The sequence below is a fragment of the Sitophilus oryzae genome, unplaced genomic scaffold, assembly GCF_002938485.1.
Source record: "Sitophilus oryzae breed Bouriz unplaced genomic scaffold, Soryzae_2.0 scaffold_578_pilon_pilon, whole genome shotgun sequence".
Lineage (NCBI taxonomy): Eukaryota > Metazoa > Arthropoda > Insecta > Coleoptera > Curculionidae > Sitophilus > Sitophilus oryzae.
Window position 1 is genome coordinate 2,429,381 of NW_022147171.1, and position 20,997 is coordinate 2,450,377.

Consider the following 20,997-nt stretch of genomic DNA (forward strand, 5'->3'; position numbering starts at 1 on the left):
TTAACTTGTTAATATGTAGATCCGTTCCGGAGATATGTAGCCAAGCCACGATCAAAATCGTCTTCGTTGAGTTCTTGTACCAACTGATTTTTGTACGGGTGGAACTTGTGTTTTTTAATAACCTTTGGAAACTTGTACGATTCCTGCCGGTCTCATTGGCTAATTTTCTTGTACTCAGAATACTGTCCATGGCAACTTGGCCCAAAACGAATACCTCCATAGCTTCATTTACTACAGGATTTTCCCTCTGCCTCTTTTTATTCATAACGGAACCAGTTTCGCGAAATTTTGCTACTAACTGGCGAACAATTTTGCCATAAAGGTGTTTGTCAGGATGGCGTTCATTGAATATCTGTGCAACCCGATTGCAAACATCTAGAAATAATAAGAAAAAACAGCAAATTGGTCGAAGGAATTTATCCTTATCATTTACTCTGATAAATGTTTAAATAAACTTTTCAAATTTCAATCCTTCATATTTTCCCAACGACTCGACCGATCTTCAAAAACGAAGCAGGAAAGTATAGAGAATAGAAAGCACTTTTCATTGCGGTACCACTTGACCCCCCTTCCCATTTGAAAAGTAGAGGTACCACTTGACCCTCCTTCCCATTTGAAAAAAAATCGGAGGATGACACCCCCGCTTAGAGGGTTGAAGATTTTGCAATAATTTTTGGGGCAAAAGTTGTCCCCCTCACAAACAAAATTGAGGTGTTTTTGAATTATCTGAAAAAAAATTACCCTGGCCGTTATGCCTTGCGGAACGTTTTCGATGGGCCACCCTGTATTTTAACTCCAATAAGTTTGATATGGTTTAGGTTTATTAGGTTTTTATTGATTTTTTTAAAAGTTAGTGATGCTATTATACAATGTATTTAGATTTCGTATATTGGCATTGATGCAAGATTAAAAGCTTAAGAACTAAGAGCTATAAGTTGGATGAAGCGGAATGTCAGACTTTTAATCGGCATTAAAGTGTTTACACTATTTTGCTAACAAGAAAAAAAAAAAGTCCGTGGCGTACATGCTTTTTTTAGAAAAATATCCCAGTGAGGATTTTCCACAACCCCATACGCACGTCCTTGGTGAATATGTCGACACTCGTTTAGCTTTAAAATATGTCCCATTTATAGTAACTTTTACCATCAAAATTTCATTCGAAATTCTAAAAGTACTTGAAAGAAAATTAAAATAAATCAAAAAAATAATAATATTTTAACACCCTGTTACTACGAAACAAAGCAGAATCGGACCTATGTTGATATGAAAAATAAATCTTATTTTTACGTGAGGAATCTGCCCACGAGAAATGGCACATGTTTTTTGAAACACTATGTAGATATACTTATAGAAATTTTAACTATAATATTATTAATATTATATTATATAATGTGAGTCATAGATAAGTGCAAATATTTTAGCGGTAGTACGAATAATCGTCCTCAGAACACGCATATGAGGGTTTTTAAATATCATAATATCTTGATAATATGGCAAATGGCAACAAAGGTAGTAGTTTAAATTTACAAGAAAGAAAACTCAGGAAAGATAAAGTGGTTTTCAAAATTTAACCAAACAAATATATTTCTTTGAATTATCAAAATAACATAAGGTTATTTTGGACTTATTTGAAAAACGGTAAAGAGAAAATATGTTTATTTTATCGAGATCTACCAGCCCTGAAAATATTTGCACTTATTTAAGACTTTCCCTTCTTACTCACCCTTATTACATTTATTTCTTTTTTATTTATTTATTTTTAGAAAAAAGGTAGGTATACAACTTTAGATTTAAAAAACTGCATCTTTAGTGTAATGAATTTTTAATCTTCTTTAGTGTGCATTTGAATTAAGGTTGGAATGGGCTAAGAGAGGCCTGGGTATGGCAGTTTTTTATTTTAAAAGACATCCTCAAGCCAGAAGTAAAGGTAGTTGGCATAATATGCGTTGAAAATAATATAAATTAATAATTTTTAATTACTATAGTTCTTTAAGAGACATTGAATTTGGGGTTTACGTTTTGGGCTGTCTGTATCATATATTTTATTAGAGAGCTACTAGAGAGATCTTTATTCAAAGAATTTAAAATATAATAAAATATTTTATAAATAGCTATAAATTAAATATCTTAAATATTTAATAGTCTAAGATTCGGATGCAAGATTATTACGCTCAACCTAAAACTTCATTCAGAACCTCGCAATTAGTGGTTTCAATTAGCGTAGAAGTTTGTTCCTCTTATTTCAATGTAAGCATTTAGAACGTCAAAATTAGTGGTAGTCATTTTCAATTAGTAGAGAAAGTTAACAAACTTTTGACTTTTCCACTAATTATACTTAAAAATTTGCGAATGTCATTTTGACTTCTGATTATCATCCGTCAACACAAGTTGTGGTTAGAAATCAAAGGTTTATTGTTTTATAAGCTAAATATTAGGCTTTCTCTATGGATACAACTGACTACCGACTTTTGAAAAACTATTTTATATTTTAGAAAGATTGGTACAGAATTTTGCACACCCTGTATGAGGTTTAAGATTATGATATTTATAACAAGGCTAATTTTTTTTATTTATTTATTAATATTTCTGAAACTATCAAAACATATTTAATAATATCTTAGGATTATGTAAAGTGATCAGAAGGGAAGCGAAAAATGGAATGATACAGGGTGTTCCATTTAAAAAAATATATCCCGATCCACTCACACTTTTGAGCCTCACTGTAAAAGTAAAAAAAATCAATAACAAAAAATAGATAATAGAAATAAAGATTAGGTTTTGATTAAAAACATGATGGTAAAACGTAATGCGTCATAATCCTGCTGCCATGCCGGATCCTGTACTATAAGTAAATCTACAATTTAGTGTAAGGTTTTGGCATTAAATTAACATCACAATGAGATTTTGTACAACACTTCCTTAATATTTCATTCAGATCATTAAATGTTTGACAGTAAGTAAAACTCTTTGGATTTACTCCTTTGAAGGTGTCTACCACTGATTTCTTCAAATGTATAAATATTATTTGTTGGTTCCTGTTGCTAAAGTCCCTCATCAACAGTTTCATGCCCTAGAAAAAATAATATGTAATTTTAATGTAACATTATAATCGTATGATAAAATAAAAACGGCGTTAGAGACGGCTGAGAAATGACAATCGATGAGGTTACTCTCTAGATGTCATTTACTAAACATTGGCATAGAGGTTGTAAAAAATGAACACTAATTAGAGGAAGATTAAGAAAGGATAGAATATTTCTAAACACACAAATTTACCGGGTGCGTCTTAAAAGTGGCTCACCCTTATAACTTTTTTATTTTCTCAGATGAAAAATTAAGATTTGGTATATTAGTATATCACATAAATTAGGATTGATTGACGTATTGAATTGTTTTCGGTCACTTCCTGTTTTACCGGAATTACCGATTATCGTATGAAAATGGCGAACAAATGTGGTGGTAATTCTCACAATTTGTGTTAGAGAATATTTAGATTGTACTCGTTGAAATTTAAATGAAAATCATTATTACATATTGTAGCACTACTAACTATATTTTTTGACACAATTTGCTGTTACTACGCACTATTGTAAACTGAGTTGGGGAAAAATAATAACTTAGCCAATATAACAATTGTGTGTCACATGTTTACAAAAATCTAAGTACAGTCTGTGGTGCAATGTTCTAGTTTTTTCTTTCTAAATGTTATTTTCCGTGTAGAAATGAAACAGAAAAAAGTGACGGTAATATTCCGAGGTTATCCCCAAAACCTTTTTTGGATTAACTATATTTACATTTGCATTGCATTACGGGTAGTGTTGCACAAGACAAGAATTCTTGTCTTGAAAATCAATTTCTTGTCTTGTCTTGAAATTCAAGACAAGAAATTTTCAAAAATTTTCTCTTGAAATTTCTTGTTTTGAAAGATTTTACATTCTAACAAAAAGGTAATAATATTTCTATATCTTATTTTATAGAAAGCGTCGTATACAAAATGTAATACGGAAAAATGAGCAACAACGATGCTAATTTTAGCAAAAAAAATCTTAACGGACCGCAAACGAACTACGCCAACTCGCCCGTTTGACGAAACAGGAGCCATTACCTAATAGTGGTTTTCAAAATGTACTTCAAAATTATTTATCTAAGCAGAGAGTGGACGATAAAACAGATATTTTGGCATGGTGGCAGAGCCATAGTGTCATATTCCCAGTGCTGTCAAAAATGGCTCGTGATTTTTTTTTTGTACACCCGCTACTTCTGTTCCCGCAGAAAGGCTCTTTTCGAAGGCAGCACTGGTAATAAGGAAACACAGAAGCCGGCTAAATTCAGAATCGGTAAGAAGTTTAATTTGTTTGAATTCCTGGATGGATGAATATCCATTAGTTCATTTTTTAGTTCTTGTTAGTTTATTATGTTCTATTTTGGGTAAACGTTTGTTACATTTATTTTTTATGGTACTTATTTTTTTTATTATGGAAGATTGGTTGGAAAAGTTTGGACACAGGGTGTACGGAAAGGTTATGCTAGAGTGTACTTTTTACGCTATTTGATACTACTTTTTGTTCGCGGAGCAATTTCGTGCATGAAAAGTAGTACCAAATAGCGCAAATAGCGTGCTCCACGAACCCAACATTATTTTCAACTACCGTTAGTTTTTTTTATAATACCATTATACCAATATAATTTTGTGTATAATACCAATTACCAATATACGGTTTGTTGCCTCGACTTTATTTTATATCATTCCAAACCAAACCAAACCAAACACTGGTCAATATTAATGCCGGATTTATACAACATTTGCATAAGTCGTAATAATAATCACAGTCTTAATCATCGTCATAATCAGAATGCAATTTTAATGTGCGTTTATAGAACATTTTCATATCTCCAAAAAATCCTATATTGGTATTTAACCACTTCAAGAAAATCTACAAAATAAAATAGTTACTTTTTGTAAACACTTCTGCGTTAACCCAAACAGAAACTACTTGTCAGAAGTTAGGTTTACAGATATACAAATTTACCACGAACAAAAAAAAGCTTAACGTTTCGGAAAGTTTTTTTTTCATAGGTAGGTATAGACATTTTTTAACATTTTCATAATTATAATTTTTATATCAGTGAAGGTGGGTAACATAATTAAAGGCTAAGTTCATGGTAGATGTCAACAGGTTTATAAGAAGTGGATAGTTTAACTTTTATGATTATGACTATGATTGTGATTACGACTATGTAAATGTTGTATAAACTCGCCATAACTTGCACAAAGACCTAATTATCACTTAAAAAAATGTATCATTTCTAACTTTCAACAAATCTTGAATTCAAGAAATCTTGCAAGACTCTTGAAATTTCTTGCATATTAAAGTCTTGTCTTGTCTTGAAATTCCAGACAAGAGATTTTGAAAGTATTGTCTTGAATTTCTTGCAAGAATCTTGGTCTTGAAAGACTTTTCAAGACTCTTGTGCAACACTAATTACGGGTAGTTCCCTGATTTCATCAGGGAACATTAATAACAAATTAATATAGGGAAAAATTGACCAAAACGTAAGGCGAAAAAATGCATATAAAATTTCCACTCGTGACCCTCTGGGAGGAGGCTGGAGGCTGGAGCCCGGCTGACACTTGTCATCCTAACTATATGGCCAATCCGACCATGGCATTATATATACTTTTTCATTTATTAATTACAATCTTTAAGCCAATTATGTGTTAGTTGGTACCTTAGCAGCTGTATAATCAGCTCCCTGTATATGTCTGGCATCAATGACAATCGGTATGGAGGTTAAACCCCTTTTTGTTCCAGCTTTAGTAATTATGGATCGAACGTATTCAACAGAAGGGAATGAGAGACTTCTGTCTGGAGTTATCAGTAGGTATTCACATCCAGAAGGAGACTAAGAAATAAAATAAGACAATATTATAATATATAATAAATATGTATCAACTTCTAAAGAAATAATTATTAATCCATATTAAATTATTAATATTTAATTGACGATTTACCAGCAAAAATTGTTATTTTATATTTATCTCAAAGATTGATAGCACATTTCCTGTCAGAGATAAATAATAAGATAGCAAATTAGTTGTTTAGTTAGTAATGTTTATTTATTATTTACATCTCTTATTTATATAATTAATCATCACAATTTTTGATACCAAACCTAGAAATGATTGTGAGTACCAGAAAATCTAAACAATTTTTATAAAATATGTCGTGTAAAAATTGAAGAGTTGATACTATTTGGAAAATAAAATAAATAAATATTTTTACAATAAATGAGTTTGAAAAGTTAAAATTTACCGTAATTTTCTCAATATCTATTGTGGGACGTGCAGTGGCATACAACAAAAAAGCTAAATTTATAGCAACACCCAGGCCTATACCAATCTCAAGTCTGGTAAAAAGACAAGCTATAAATGTTGCTATGGCTGGTATGAGGTCAGTTTCTGAAAAAAAAACAAGTATATAAAAAAACTGGTATTTGGTGTAAGAAGTTTCATTGTGTTCAAAATTGTGTGTGTTCATTCAGCAGTGTTAAAAAAAATCCACATATCAGGTTTCATATTTGAAATTTTCCGTCCAATATTTTTATAAAACATGCTATTAATAGAAACGGATATTTTGGAGATTATTTCATATACAGGGTGTTTCAAAAAACATGTGCCATCTCTCGTGGGGAGATTCCTCACGTAAAAAGAAGATTTATTTTTCATATCAACATCGGTCCAATTCTGCCTTGTTTCGTAGCTACAGGGTATTAAAGTCTTATTAATCTATGGATTTATTATAATTTTCTTCCAGGTACTTTTAGTGATTCGAATGAAATTTTGTGGGTTAAAGTTACTATAAGTGCTACATATTTTAATGCTTAAAAAGTGCCGATAAATTCATCAGCGACGTGCATATGGGTTATCACTGGAATATTTTTCAAAAAAAAAACATGTGCGCCACTGACATTTTTCTTTTGACATCAAAAATTGTGTAGGTAGTTTAGTGACAATTAAAAGTCCTCTCTCATATTTTGTCGCATTCGGCCTCCTTGATGAGTTAAGCGCAATTTTATTAATCACAATTAATAAAATTACAATAAAAATAAAATTAATAAATTATATATTTTACCTAATTTGTTATTAAATATTATTACTATTATTTATTATTACTATTAGTCCAACCTACAGCAATTTCAAATGAAAAGATAATGGTATTAAGATAATTACAAAAAACCTAATTTTAAAAAGTTTTAACATCCTGTAACTCTAAAACTATGCATTTCCATAACCATGTTTATAGGAACATTTTTTCATATTTTTTGATGAGGAATCAATGAGTCCTTATTTAAAACTTTCGCAAGTTAATGATATTATTTTTTAAGGGTTGTTATTAAGGTGGGTATACACGTGCGAGCGAGCTGTTCGCAAACCGCTCGTTAGCAAATTGTTTTTGTACGAACCTTCAACGATCCAAAGGAAAAGCGCGAACGCCGCAAACCAACCGAAAACATGCAGTCATTTTTGCGATGCGACGCGACGCCGCACAGTGGGCGGGAGACCGGCCGCTAGTAAGACGAAACTTCTACGACAATCTGATTCAACGCAACTTAATAATTTCTGTATAAAATCATCTAATTATGTTTATTATTTTCAAAATATGCCAAAACTATTGATTTTGTTTTGTGGAAAACAAAAGCTGACTAAAAACATAAAATGCAAGTGAAACGAACTTATGTTGTATTAACACGTTTAAAAAAATTGCAAAATAAACTAAAGCTGCTAATTAAGTACAAAGCTACAATCTACAGTCTAAATAAGTATAAAGCTACAAAGTTAAGTACAAATCTACAATCAAGTACAGGGTGTTCATTTATAATGTGCCCTCCTTTAACTTCTTTGTTTTTCGCATTAGAAAAAAATGTTATAGACAAAAATTGTAGTGTTAAATGTAAACTATTTGCAACGTATATTTTTTATACAGAGTCTTGCGTAAACGTGTCAGACAGGTCAAAATTATATATTTTTCAATGGAACACCTTGTATATTATTACATTTCTAAAACATTCACAAAATTTTAAGTCCTTTTTATATAATATGACATATGCTTAAATTTAATAATTTCGGAAATATCCGCCTGTAAATAATTATATAAAGAGTAATTAAAATTTGGTGAAGGTTTTAAAATTGTAATAACATACAGGGTGTTCCATTTAAAAATATATAATTTTGACCTGTCATGCGTTTATATAATACCCTGTATATGAAAAAATATATTGAGCAAATAGTCCACATTTAACCCTACAGCTTTTGTCTAGAACATTTTTTTCTAATGAGAAAAACAAAGAATTTAAAGGGAGGCACATTATAAATGAAGACCCTGTACTTGATTGTACTTAATTTGTACTTTTTAGTGTACTTCTTTAACAAACTCGTTAAACTTAAAAAAGTGTTTTTATTTATTCTATTTTTATTATGCTGTTGTAATAAAATTATATTTTATACCTCAAATTTGAGACAAATCGATTGATAAATAAAAAGTCTGCCATTTGGATCCGCCATTAATTTTTACCAACAAAAAAAAGCATATTAAAAAGTAGAACATATTTTACTAATCATAAATCTGAAAACCGTATGTTCATATCTGCTTTGGTTCGAAAGTTATGAATTTATTATTATTTTAAGGTTTGACTAGCTTCACTGCAGCAACAGTGAAATATCGTTAAAAACGGCTAAACGGGCAAGAACGGGCAAGTGATCTTGACATTATGTTCAAGAGCGATTTATAAAGTTTTATTTAAAATGAGAATTAAATAGTACTTTGGATTACTTTATATTTCCACCTCTGTCAATTGGCAAATTTATTAAAAAAATAAGTAATTATATATCAGTCCAAAAAGGCAAGAGTGTAAACTAGGTAACCACTATAATAATTAAAATCTATAATGATCTGAAGCTAACTTACCTCTATTATATTCAACCACCACAATATGTTTTATTTTAAAAATAACTTCACTCAAAAATTAGTGTCAAGTTTGTTTCGCCTGTACATGCAAAATAGACGCTCGCTTGGGTACAAAATGTTGCTGACACTTTCAATTGTTTATGGTATGCTCAAAGCCTACTACGAAATTATTTAGAAATGTATCGAGCAGGATAAAGCTTTTTAACTTTAATTCAGTAATAAAGTCTTGAAAAGGGGCTTAAAAAAATAGAAGGTTTTGTCTCGCCGTATCATCCGCCTTCGCCTACTGTGCGCCGGCTGGTGCGAGTACGCGTTTAATTATGTCTTTGCGATTATGTCTTCTTTAAAATATGTCGCATTTATAGAAACATTTACCTTCAAAATGTTATTCAAAACACTAAAAGGACTTGGAAGAAAATTAAAATAAATCAAAAAAATATTAAGACTTTAACACCCTGTAGCTACGAAACAAAGCAGAATCCGACCTATGTTGATATGAAAAATAAATCTTATTTCTACGTGAGGAATCTCCCCACGAGAGATGGCACATGTTTTTTGAAACACCCTGATACCACCGGGTGCGTCTCAAAAGTGGCTCACCCCCTATAACTTTTTTATTTTTTCAGATAAAAAAAAGATATTTGGTATGTTAGTATATGACATAAATTAGGATTGATTGACGTATTCAATTGTTTTTAGTCACTTCTTGTTTTACCGAAAATGACTACAATTTTTTATTTTTAAATGCCTCCTCTGTATATTTTTACTTTATTCGATAGCAAATGATACTCTGAATAGAATGACATATCATACCTCAACTTTCTCACTTAAAAATCGTATTTTAAATTTCAGTCTAGAGTGTTAAAAACACTATTTAATGAAGGAGCCTTGGAAAAATAGATTTAATCGTCCAAATTTTTTTCGTGTTTTGTCCTGGCCAGTTAAAAATACCGAAATCGCATTTTTAATCATATCTCAATTTTTTCAAATGGAATAAGGGTGGCTTATTAGCATATTTGGAACAAGCATTTTTTACGAATAATTTGGTACCATACACTTGGTATTTCGAGTCAAATTGTCGTTATGAACCGCATGTTGGTTAGGTTAGGTTATTATAATATCAAATAAACCATATTCAGAGTGAGGAGATATATCATTTTCTATCGAATAAAGTAAAAAAATACCGAGAGTGCTATTTAAAAATCAAAAGTTGCAGTCATTCCCGGTAAAACAGGAAGTGACCAAAAAGAGTTGAATACGCGTCAGTCAATTCTAATACCTAACATACCAAATCTGGTTTTTATCTAAAAAAATAAAAAAAGTTATAGGGGTGACCCACTTTTGAGACGCGACCGGGATACAGTCTGATTCAGATGTATTGTGACATAAAAGTTATAGATTTTTATAATTTACACCGGGTAGTTTTTGGAATATAACCTTCTTTATATACATTTAAAGCTCTTTCAACCATAAAAATTTAGAATTAGTTGAAGGCGTCTTTGTTAATTTCTCAGTAATTTTTCAATCGATGGATTAGTAAATACCAAATATATGTAAATACGATTAATTATGCTGATGCAACTGAAAATAATCATTATAAATTAGAAGAATTGTGCATGAAAAATGATTTTGCATGTAAAATGATTTATAAAATATATTTGGATAAAAATTATGTTTATTTATGTCATAGAGTACAGGATATTTATAAAATACAGATGATGATAAACTCAAATATCTATTGAGTCATTTTGTATATACCATGCAATACATTAGATATATTTTAGTAATTAATATTAAAAAGGACTAATTAAAAGTATTTGCAATTAATACATATAAATATTTTACTATTTTATAACTTTGGGAAAGTTCTAAATGTACAAAAAAGGTCATATTTTAAAATAATTTAGTATACATAGATTACGACAGTACGTAATGTTTGGAATGGAAAATTCACTGAAAATCTGCTAATTGAAAAAAATGTACAACTTTAATGTAAAATATGTTTGAATCTTTATGTACCTTTAAGAAAATATTTTTAAGATGTGAGCTATCATTGCCCTCATATTTTGTAAAAAAAATTTTGGAATACTGGATCACAATGTACTTACTGTGTCTTCGCATTATGTTTTATGGAAACTTACTTTTGGTTCTCCAAATGGGCCCGAACACATGTAGCTCTATCATGAAAGCTACTGCTACGATAATAACGGCAGCCAGAGCAGCCTTAGGTATATAATAGAACCAAGGTGTTAGAAATTTAAGAGATAATATCACTATTAAAGCAGTATAAACACCACCAAAAGTGGTTTTAACTCCACTGGCATGATTCACAGCTCCCCTTGACAATGCTCCCGAAACAGGCATCGAACTCACAAAGGATGAAGCTATGTTGCAAATTCCTAAAGCTAACATTTCCTGAGTGGAATCTATAGATTTTCCTTCGCCTGCAAGAAAATAATGTAAATTTAATAATATTAATTCCAACGTTATTATATACGTACTGTAAACTTTTGCAATTGCGTAATTTTGAAGTATGGATAAAACTGGTAAAATAATAATACCAGATCCTAACGTAGACGCCATATCCAGAAAACTGTAATTTTTACCATTTACTTCTGTATTAAAGGGTGGCATTGTTATGTTTGGTAGTCCAGGCTTAACAAATCCTGTAAAGTTAAATGCATATTGTGGTTTTTATTTTGAAAAAGACTAATCGAATAAAGTTAAGTATATTGTGTTTTCGGTATGAAGAAAAATTTTCAGAAAAAAAAAACAGGTGCTTAAATTAGTATGTCGTTTATGTTTAAAAAATATTGCTTATTAACATACAAAATTGTAGCCGAACAGATAAAAAGTATTATCAGCAAAAATGTACATTTTATTTCTTTTAGAATAGTTGTGTTTGGGTGTTGCTAAGTGGCAATTATTCTGTCAGCGACATCATGAACGATAAAAAATACTTATTTAGTTATTTTTTTTCTTCAGTGTTTACTATATTGTCAATGATTAGACTTAAATTGAAATGACTGTCTAGTGAATGCATTTTGTTTTAATGTTTACAATGCATTTTGTTTGTAATTACTCTGTCTTAGAAAGTGACTCCCCCCTTCCCCTAGGAGATGCAAGACTTTGTCTTTGATTGGAAAGCTCCTGGTCAGGTGCTGGGGGGAATGCCCCCTAGCGCTTGGCTTGGTCTAACAAGCATCTCACTCATCGTCTTGTCCCTGTCTCTAGTGTCGTGGCCAGGGAATTGCACCAAGACGATGCCGGACGAGCTACCCCTGTCCGTCATACCAGGCACGGCAGGCACCCTCTACTGATTGTGGTCATGTCTCGCGGGTAGAGGGTGTGGGGGGTATTGGCTTAACCGCCTGGACCAAGAGGAGACAACCTCACCAAAAACCTAAATCCTACGATAGCGGGACCAGGTCAAAGAGATGCGTGGCTAGATAGAGGACTAGCCATTACTGGCCTCAACCTTGGGGCATTAGGGGGCACCCCATTGTATTTACCCCCTACATGCGGGGCTCTGTAGAAGTGGACCGACTATCCCTAGCGACTCGTGGGAACACTATGAGATTTAATATTAAAAACACCACCGGTTAAGCTGTGGGTTAAGCCCCCTAGCGACACTGGGAACATTAGAAATGAAAGTTCCAAGGGACCAAATCCAAAGGAAACTACAAGAGGAGCGGCTGACACTTGCTTGGGATCATCCTCCACAAGTGGCACCACCTTCTCCAGTAACGGTCGGAAGCCTATCTCTAGACCCAATAAACGACACAACCCACCGTTTGGTCTATCCGGTCTGGGTCAACCAGGCGGGCTAGACAATTCTCTGAGAGTATCTCTTAGCGGAGCAGAAGCACGGAGATACCTTCGACTGCTCCACGAAGGACTTGCTCCAGAGGAAGCAAAAGCGAAAACATTCCTCCGAATAGGGGAGAGTAAAGAAACCAAGAAACAACCTGACTCATGTCCATCAAAGGGCAAGAGAGGGAGCGAGAACCTCTCACCTCTTCTCTGACAGGGAGAGAAAAAAGCCAGGATGGAAAGCCGTCCATCACCGGGGGGCAAGCAGGGACGTATCACCAGCTTTGCCGCTATTGCTGGACAAGTAAAAATGGCGGTGCGGCTAAAGGATTTTCCAGAGGTTGCTCTGACCACCGACCAGCAAACGTCTCTAGAAGAGACTATACTGGACGAAGTAGTGGCGATCGGATCGCAACACAACGATCTACAAAATGTGGGTCAGTTGCGTTTTGCGGGGATACTCTTTCGGTGGGCATGATCCTCATAGATTGTGTAACTCAAGAATCGGCGAATTGGTTGGTGGAAATCGCACCTAAGTTTAAAAATTGACAAGGGCCGGAACTGGTTGCAGTGAAAGGCGAAAATAGCCCTAAAGGCGCGGCCATCACGGTCTTTCTGCCGAGGAGCAAGGGGAAACCCACCATCCACTTGCTGAACCTTATCCAGGGTCAGAACTCAGTGTAAGGACATCGAGTTGGCGAGTCATCAACTCGAGGGAGGAGGATCATGGTCAGGTGCTCACAATAGGAATTGACCTCAAATCCAAAGAGGCAATAGAGAAAGAGGGACATATCCTCTATTATAGATACGGGACAACACCGGTATCAGGTCTAAGGAGAGACCAAGTTAAAGAGGTGGAGAAAATGGAGATAGACCACCCAGCCTCCACCTCACGGGTTCCTCAGCAGGAGGCAAGCTCCTCGACTGTAAAGGGCGGCACGGAGGGTAGAACTCCAATCGTGGAAGGGTGTGTATCCTCGGAGGAAGAACTGTTGGCAGAGGAGGATGGGAAATCCCCTGTCTCCTCTACAACAGGGGTATGATGGGTTATAGACTGTGTGATGACTCAAGGAAGGGGGGCACAATAGATCTTTAAGGTCGCAGTGATTACCCCCCCCCCTGTTCCTCATTCTACATTCCACATTCTACAAAGTGACTCCCCTCTGATCTTGGAGTTACCTCGACCAACAACGGTAATGATAATACGTGAGAGATTAGTCAGATGTGCAACCATATGGAATTTTTAGTTTAGTAATCCCCAAGGGTAAATAAATATACGAAGATAAAGTAAAAAAAGCATAGAACAACTGAATAGATAGCTAGTCACCAAAACCCATACTTGGAATTAGCATCACTTATGGATTGAACATCATATCGCCAAAGAAAAAAAGCTGAGCACCTGTCAGATAAGATCTGACAAAATAAATGAAAAATGTCTAATCCACGTGTAATAGGGTCAAAACTGACCAATTCCGAGATTTACAAAGGTTTTTCTCTGGATTTCCGTGGAGCTGACTGTGCCCATGTAAGCAAAGAGGTGGTAGGCAATTCGCTCATAAGTCAGAACCCGATATTAAATGTACGAAAATGGTGCCTTTTTATTATGAGGCAAAGAAAATCCCAACGGCTGCTTACTTGTTTTCAGCATCAACACAAAGTGGACAGAAAGGTCCGTTGCCTCTCTTAATCTCTTGTTTGGAAGGAAATACACTTCTTTGTGGAATATAAGACAGGAGAAATATGAATGGAGGTTGGTAAATGCTATGGAGGTAAAGGTTTTGTAGTTTAGTTCACCTATCATACTGATAAAAACTTTACTCATAAATTGGGCATTGGAGTGAAGATCGCGTTCTACAAACAACATGTTTGGATAATAATACATTGTTATAGTTCTGTTGTAACATAGAAGCACAGATTAGGTATACTATATGTATACAGATAAAAGTCTTGTCCCTAATTCGTGGTACGAAAATTGTTTTTTTATGACGATGGGCAAACGAATAAAATTTCCTGTGCGCAAAAATATACTCGCGTTTAAACAGCGTGATAACTGGGCCAGTCAGGCACTGTGCACAATTTTAGAGACCATACGTGGGCGTGCTTGTGCGCAAACTAGTAACCTAACTAGTGCGCGACTGAGAAAATTGGAACGACGAAAAACAATGCTTTTGACGATAAGTTTATAATCTGTATAATCTGTGATAGAAGTGTGATATGTGTCCTCCGGGAAGGATGTACCAAAGGTCTGATGTAACAGATGTGGTTACGTGCTTTTGTCTTTTCGGACTTACTTTTCTTTATTAGATGATAGCAGAAAGAAGAAAGGAAGCTACCAAAAAAGTATTACTTCTAGCCGAATTAAGGGCACTACTACTACTAGCGAGACTAGCTCTAGCCACTAGCTCTTCTAGGGCACCACATAGAAATCGGATTTTTTTATAAAATTCGCCCATTTTTTAAAATTCATTTTTAACTTAATAAATATTAGAATCCAATTTTTGGCATTATGAGAAAGTTTTAGGATGGAAATATTATTTCTTAATGGTATAAACGAACCCTTGGAAATTTATAATTTACCTGTTAGTCTAAATGGAGATCGGCCTTGATTTTCAAAGCAATACGCTACAGAAGCTGAAATGACTACAACAAGTAGGTTTCTTGAAGTGGACAGTAACCAGAATATACCGTAAAGCACTTTCTGGCAATTGCTTCGGGAACCATCTTTCCTTGCCACTTTTATATCCTTTAATTTCTACAAAAAAAAAAGAGTTTTCAAAATGAGTAACACAGTTTTCTATATATAATTAGAAATGTTAATTATGCAATTAGTCTGTAGAGCAAAATATAAGCATAACTATATAATAATCTATTTAACAAATAAGGAAGTATAATAATATGTGTCGCTTTTTATATTTTAATTTTAAGTTTTTAGGAACGCTAAACACATGATCTTAAAACATCTTAAAAAAGGTATCTTTTTTTGTTTTTGAGAATTACAAAAATTTGAGTTGAATCCTTAGAGTATTTATATAAATTTACCAAACTCGACAATTTTAAATTAAACAACAATTTTTTTTAATTAATACATCCTATATTAGTGATCGAATAATAGCGTCAGGTTTGGCTGGGAAATGAAGGTAATATTTTATTTAAAATTGAAAAATATGTATATTAGCCTTATATTAGACATCCTTATTTCTGTAATAATTATAATGACATGGCGATTGCACGGACGTATAATTATAAAATAATAATCTACCATTTCGATTATTATGTTAAGAATAAAGTTTTTTAATTAGTAGAATATCATATCGTGCAATTGCCATTTGTCATTATAATTAGTACAGAAATAAAGATGTCTAATATTGATACTAACAATTTAGAACAAAATTGTTGAATAGGTGCTTAAATAGAAACTAAATAAAATATACTGACTCGGTTTTACATGAGATCTCACAACTTTTTATAGTGGAGTTTTGTTGCGCGACTTGGCATTTTTTTATATGCTGTTTTTGATTTCTTTTTGTAGATTATCCTCATATTTTTTAAACGCAAAAATATATATTTCAATATTATAGGTTGCCTTTGGTTTGGTTTGAATTTTCTTCGGTTACTATACCGAGTGCGTCTCAAAAGTGGTTCACCCTATAACTTTTTTATTTTTTCAGATTAAAAAACGATATTTGGTATATTAGTATATCACATAAATTAGGATTGATCGACTTATTCAATTGTTTTTGGTCACTTTCTGTTTCACCGGAAATGACTGCAACTTTTGATATTTAAATGACACTCTCAATATATTTTTACTTTGTTCGATAGAAAATGACACTCTGAAAAGAATGACATATCATATGTCAACTTTTGACATTTTGGCATATGGTTTATTTGAAATTGTAACATATGGTTCATAACGACAATTTTAATCGAAATACCAAGTGTGTGGTACCAAATTATTTTTTTTTCCAATATGCTTTTTCAGCTTTTTCCAAATATGCTAATGAGCCACCCTCATTTCATTTGAAAAATTTGAGATATGATTAACAATATGATTTGGACATATTTTAACCGGCCAGAACAAGACACCAAAAACATCAGACGATCAAATCTATTTTTCCAAGAGTCCTTTGATTTAAAATTTGTGTTTTCACCACCGCCAAGGCACCCTAGATTGAAATTTAAAATACAATTTTTTTTTAAACGAAAATGTCAAAGGTTGCCGTGTGATATGTCATTCTATTCAGAGTGTCATTTTCTATTCAATAAAGTAAAAATATACCGAGGGTGCCATTTAAAAATCAAACCTTGCAGTCATTTCCGGTGAAACAAGAAGTGACCGAAAGCAATCGAATACTTCAATCCTAATTTATGTCATATACCAACATACCAAATCTCGTTTTTTTTATCTGAAAAAAATAAAAAAGTTATAGGGGTGAGCCACTTTTGAGACGCATCCGATATACGATCCCCGCATTGTTGTATATTAAATACTCTGAGGATTTCCAATTATCTTATAATTATATAAGTATATTATTATATTTTTATATACTATTTCGTATTTATGTAAATATTACTTTTTCGATTTTGATGAATATTTGTTTGTTTGTATTGATTTATGTATTATGCTCTTTAAATATAACATATGTACAGGGTGGGTCAAATTCGACGCTTTTAAATGGAAACACCCTTTTCTATAGGAGATAGACGAAAACTAATATCGGTGTCTGTAGCTCAATTTTCATCAAAAACATGATGGTGAAAACCGCACATCAATATCTGTTATCGTTTCAGAGTTATACTCCTGGTAGCAACGTCAGCAGGTGTACAAGAAGCCCTCCATGTCTTCAGATCTGGATGGAACCAGAAGCCATCAGGAGCATTGTTATACCGAAATCCTTCCCTATTGAACCAGTTAATTACTTTTCCGGCATCAATATAAAGAAAATAGATTAAAAAGAGTAAATTAAACACTCCTGGTAGCAATGTCAGCAGGTGTACAAGAAGCCCTCCATGTCTTCAGATGTGGATGGAACCAGAAGTCATCAGGAGCATTGTTATACCGAAATCCTTCCCTATTGAACCAGTTAATTACTTTTCCGGCATCAATATAAAGAAAATAGATTAAAAAGAGTAAATTAAACACTCCTGGTAGCAATGTCAGCAGGTGTACAAGAAGCCCTCCATGTCTTCAGATGTGGATGGAACCAGAAGCTATCAGGAGCATTGCTATACCGAAATCCTCTCCTAATGAACCAGTTAATGACTTTTCCGGCATCAATACAAAGAAAATAGAACGGGGTGTTTTTCAAAAATGTGCATTTTTAACAAATCGCTGTAACTTTTTTGCTATAGAAAATTTTGTATTTCTATGAAAACATTTTCAAAGCACCTTTTTACGTATAATTTAATTGTTTAAGTATATATTTTTTAAAATTAATAATTTAAGAGTTATCAACAGAAAAATTGATTTTTTATTTGGGACACCCTCTATATTTTTAATTAACTGAAAAGAATTTAAAATTACCTTTCCAAAAATATAGCACACTTGATATTTTGTTATAAACCCCTTCGAAATACAGAATTTTTAAAAGTTTGCCACTTTTAACTAGTAGGTTTTGGACCCCGTATAATCTAAACAAGAATTAGAAATACTTAGCAGTTATGAGAGGGTATCTTTCACCCCCACTGAGTTAATGAATTTCGCGAGAAATGTTCAAAAATTGCCCCGTCTGTCCATAACAGAAGTCGATATGTCGAACACCTGTAGCAAAATCTCATGTCTTGGTTTGCTATTTATTTTTATTGTTATTAGATATAGTTTAAATGTGTTGATGTTGGTTAAATACATTTTAAATTGTTATAAAATTCTGCATCTCTCATAGCAAATATTATTTTCGTTTTAATTGATGCTCACAGCTAGAATTTTTTTGCATTACAGCCGGTGCCGTTCAATGCCTGCTTATTTAAAGCGGGCGAATTTTTATATAGTCTATATCTCGAAGAGGAATCGAGCAAAATATCAAGTGTGTAATATTTTTGGAAAGGTAATTTTAAATTCTTTTCAATAAATTAAAAATATACAGGGTGTCCTATATAAAAAATCAAATTTTCTGTTGATAATTCTTAAATTATTAATTTTAAAAAAATTACACTTAAACCATTAAATTCTACGTAAAAAGGTGCTTTGGAAATGTTTTCATAAAAATACAAAATTTTCCATAGCAAAAAATTTACAGCGATTTGTTAAAAATGCATATTATTGAAAAACACCCCGTAACTCCGAAACGGTAACAGATATCGATATGCGGTTTTCACCATCATGATATTAGTTTTTTCTATCTCCTATAGAAAAGGGTGTTTCCATTTAAAAGCGTCGAATTTGACCCACCCTGTATATTTTATATATATTCAGATATAACTATTAAACTAACTTTAAGAATCATCAAGGCTGCAATACACACAAAACCCATAGTACAGTCAGCACAACTAGTTTCGGAAACATGTTCGAAAATTTGCCCCCAAACTAGAATAAATTTATCTCCTGGATAATCCAGTCCCAGCAGATCCTTTATTTGAGTTGTCGCTACTATAATTGCCGCCGCTGAAGTAAAAGCTATTGCTACGGGTCCCGATATAAAATCTATTAAAAAACCTATAAATTTAATCGGAGATTAATTGCGTTGATCAACGATAATCTTGAATTTTGTTGATCTCACCTAAATGTAGTATACCCATTAAGAGTTCCACACAACCACTAAGAAAGCAAAGCAATATAGCTCCAGGTACACCCAACTCATGTTTATTCTCTCTAACCAAGAGTCCTTCTATTGCAGTAGGTCCTACGGGAGAGTCTTTGCTGCTGCCAAATATTGCGTAAACCAAAGGCGCTACAATTGACGAATATAGACCTAGAAAGACAGACATTTTATTAAGTTACATTACAAGTTATGCTTTTATGGTCATAGAAGTAGGGTTTCCGGAACCGGAGCTGTTTTTCGGAACCGGGAATTTCGGTACCACGTCTCTTAGGAACCGGGATTTCCCGTTTTTTTACGTACTTTCGGCACTGACTAATTTTTGTTTAATGGTTCAATTGTTGTAAAATGGATAAAAAATTGAGATTAAAGGTACATTCAGGCTGAGAGCGTCGAGCGTCGCGTCGCGTTTGCGTCGCGTCCGCGTGTCGAAATGGAATCAATTCACTTAACTTAAATTAGACCGTTCAGGCAGACAGCGTCGCGTTTGGCGTTGCGCTAGCGTCCGCTGAGCGTCGGGGTTCGAGTTCAATGGTGCGGACGCGACGCAAACGCGACGCGACGCTCGGCGCTCTCAGCCTGAATGTACCTTAACATGAACATAAACATGAACAGAAGTAAAGAAAAAAGTATAGGTAACTTAAATTTCACATCAAGCAACAAATAGGTACCAACTTAACTGAATTTGAGACAAAAACCCTAAAATATTGAATTAAAAATGCAAATATCTATTAAAACATAATATACAGGGTGTCCCAGACTGAGCGTGCTTCTCTAGAAGTTTCTAGAAAACCACAATATCTAGGTCGGAGATTTTTTGCACATCATTGTTTTACAACGAGATCTATCGATTAAAAATTTTTTCAATATGGCGGCACTTCTGGAAATACCGGAAGTTGACAGCAACTTTATTATTTTAAATGGATGCCCATATTTTTTATTACACACTTAAATTCTCTGTAAAATTCTATGAATATTGATGTAAACACTCTATACCTAATATTAACCGTTTTTGAGAAAACAAATATTTAAAATTTTTGGACGAAAAAAAAAACTGTCAAACCGATAAAAAATACCTGTATAGCCTAAAAGTCAAATTTAGTAATTACCAACAGCTACTGTGACATAAAGAGAAGACATGTGGCTATCTATTTCAAAAATTAAATTGTTCAAATGTCATATAATAATGGCGGTAGCTGTCATGGAATTGAGCGATTAAAAAATTATCATAAATCATTTTTTTTGAAATGGAAACCCACTTTTTTATTTCACTAATGAAAAGGTTTTTCAATTCGTTACTTTTCAGCTATACATGTTCCTATACCTAAAATAAATCGTTTTTATGTTATTTAACATTTAATTTGAAAGCGTATATTTTTCTTGATTTTATCTAGCTCTATAGCTAAAAGTGTATTTATAAAAATATATCTCGTATTTTTGCTCTTTAGTGATATCTAATAGTT

At 33.0% G+C, this 20,997-nt stretch overlaps 1 protein-coding gene across 1 annotated transcript in view; it reads right to left on the reverse strand.

The window, feature by feature from the left end:
* Nucleotides 1-2,767: 2,767 nt before the first annotated feature.
* LOC115887651 (sodium-independent sulfate anion transporter-like) overlaps nt 2,768-20,997 on the reverse strand; it is a 31,652-nt gene continuing 13,422 nt past the window's right edge. Inside the window, exons 3-10 of the mRNA XM_030907115.1 lie at nt 19,496-19,687; nt 19,211-19,431; nt 15,357-15,531; nt 11,468-11,632; nt 11,108-11,410; nt 6,315-6,460; nt 5,731-5,904; nt 2,768-3,070 (exon numbers count right to left, since the gene is read on the reverse strand). Of these exons, the coding sequence (XP_030762975.1) occupies nt 2,855-3,070; nt 5,731-5,904; nt 6,315-6,460; nt 11,108-11,410; nt 11,468-11,632; nt 15,357-15,531; nt 19,211-19,431; nt 19,496-19,687 (1,592 nt within the window). The 3' untranslated portion in view covers nt 2,768-2,854. The remainder of the gene's footprint in view (nt 3,071-5,730; nt 5,905-6,314; nt 6,461-11,107; nt 11,411-11,467; nt 11,633-15,356; nt 15,532-19,210; nt 19,432-19,495; nt 19,688-20,997) is intronic.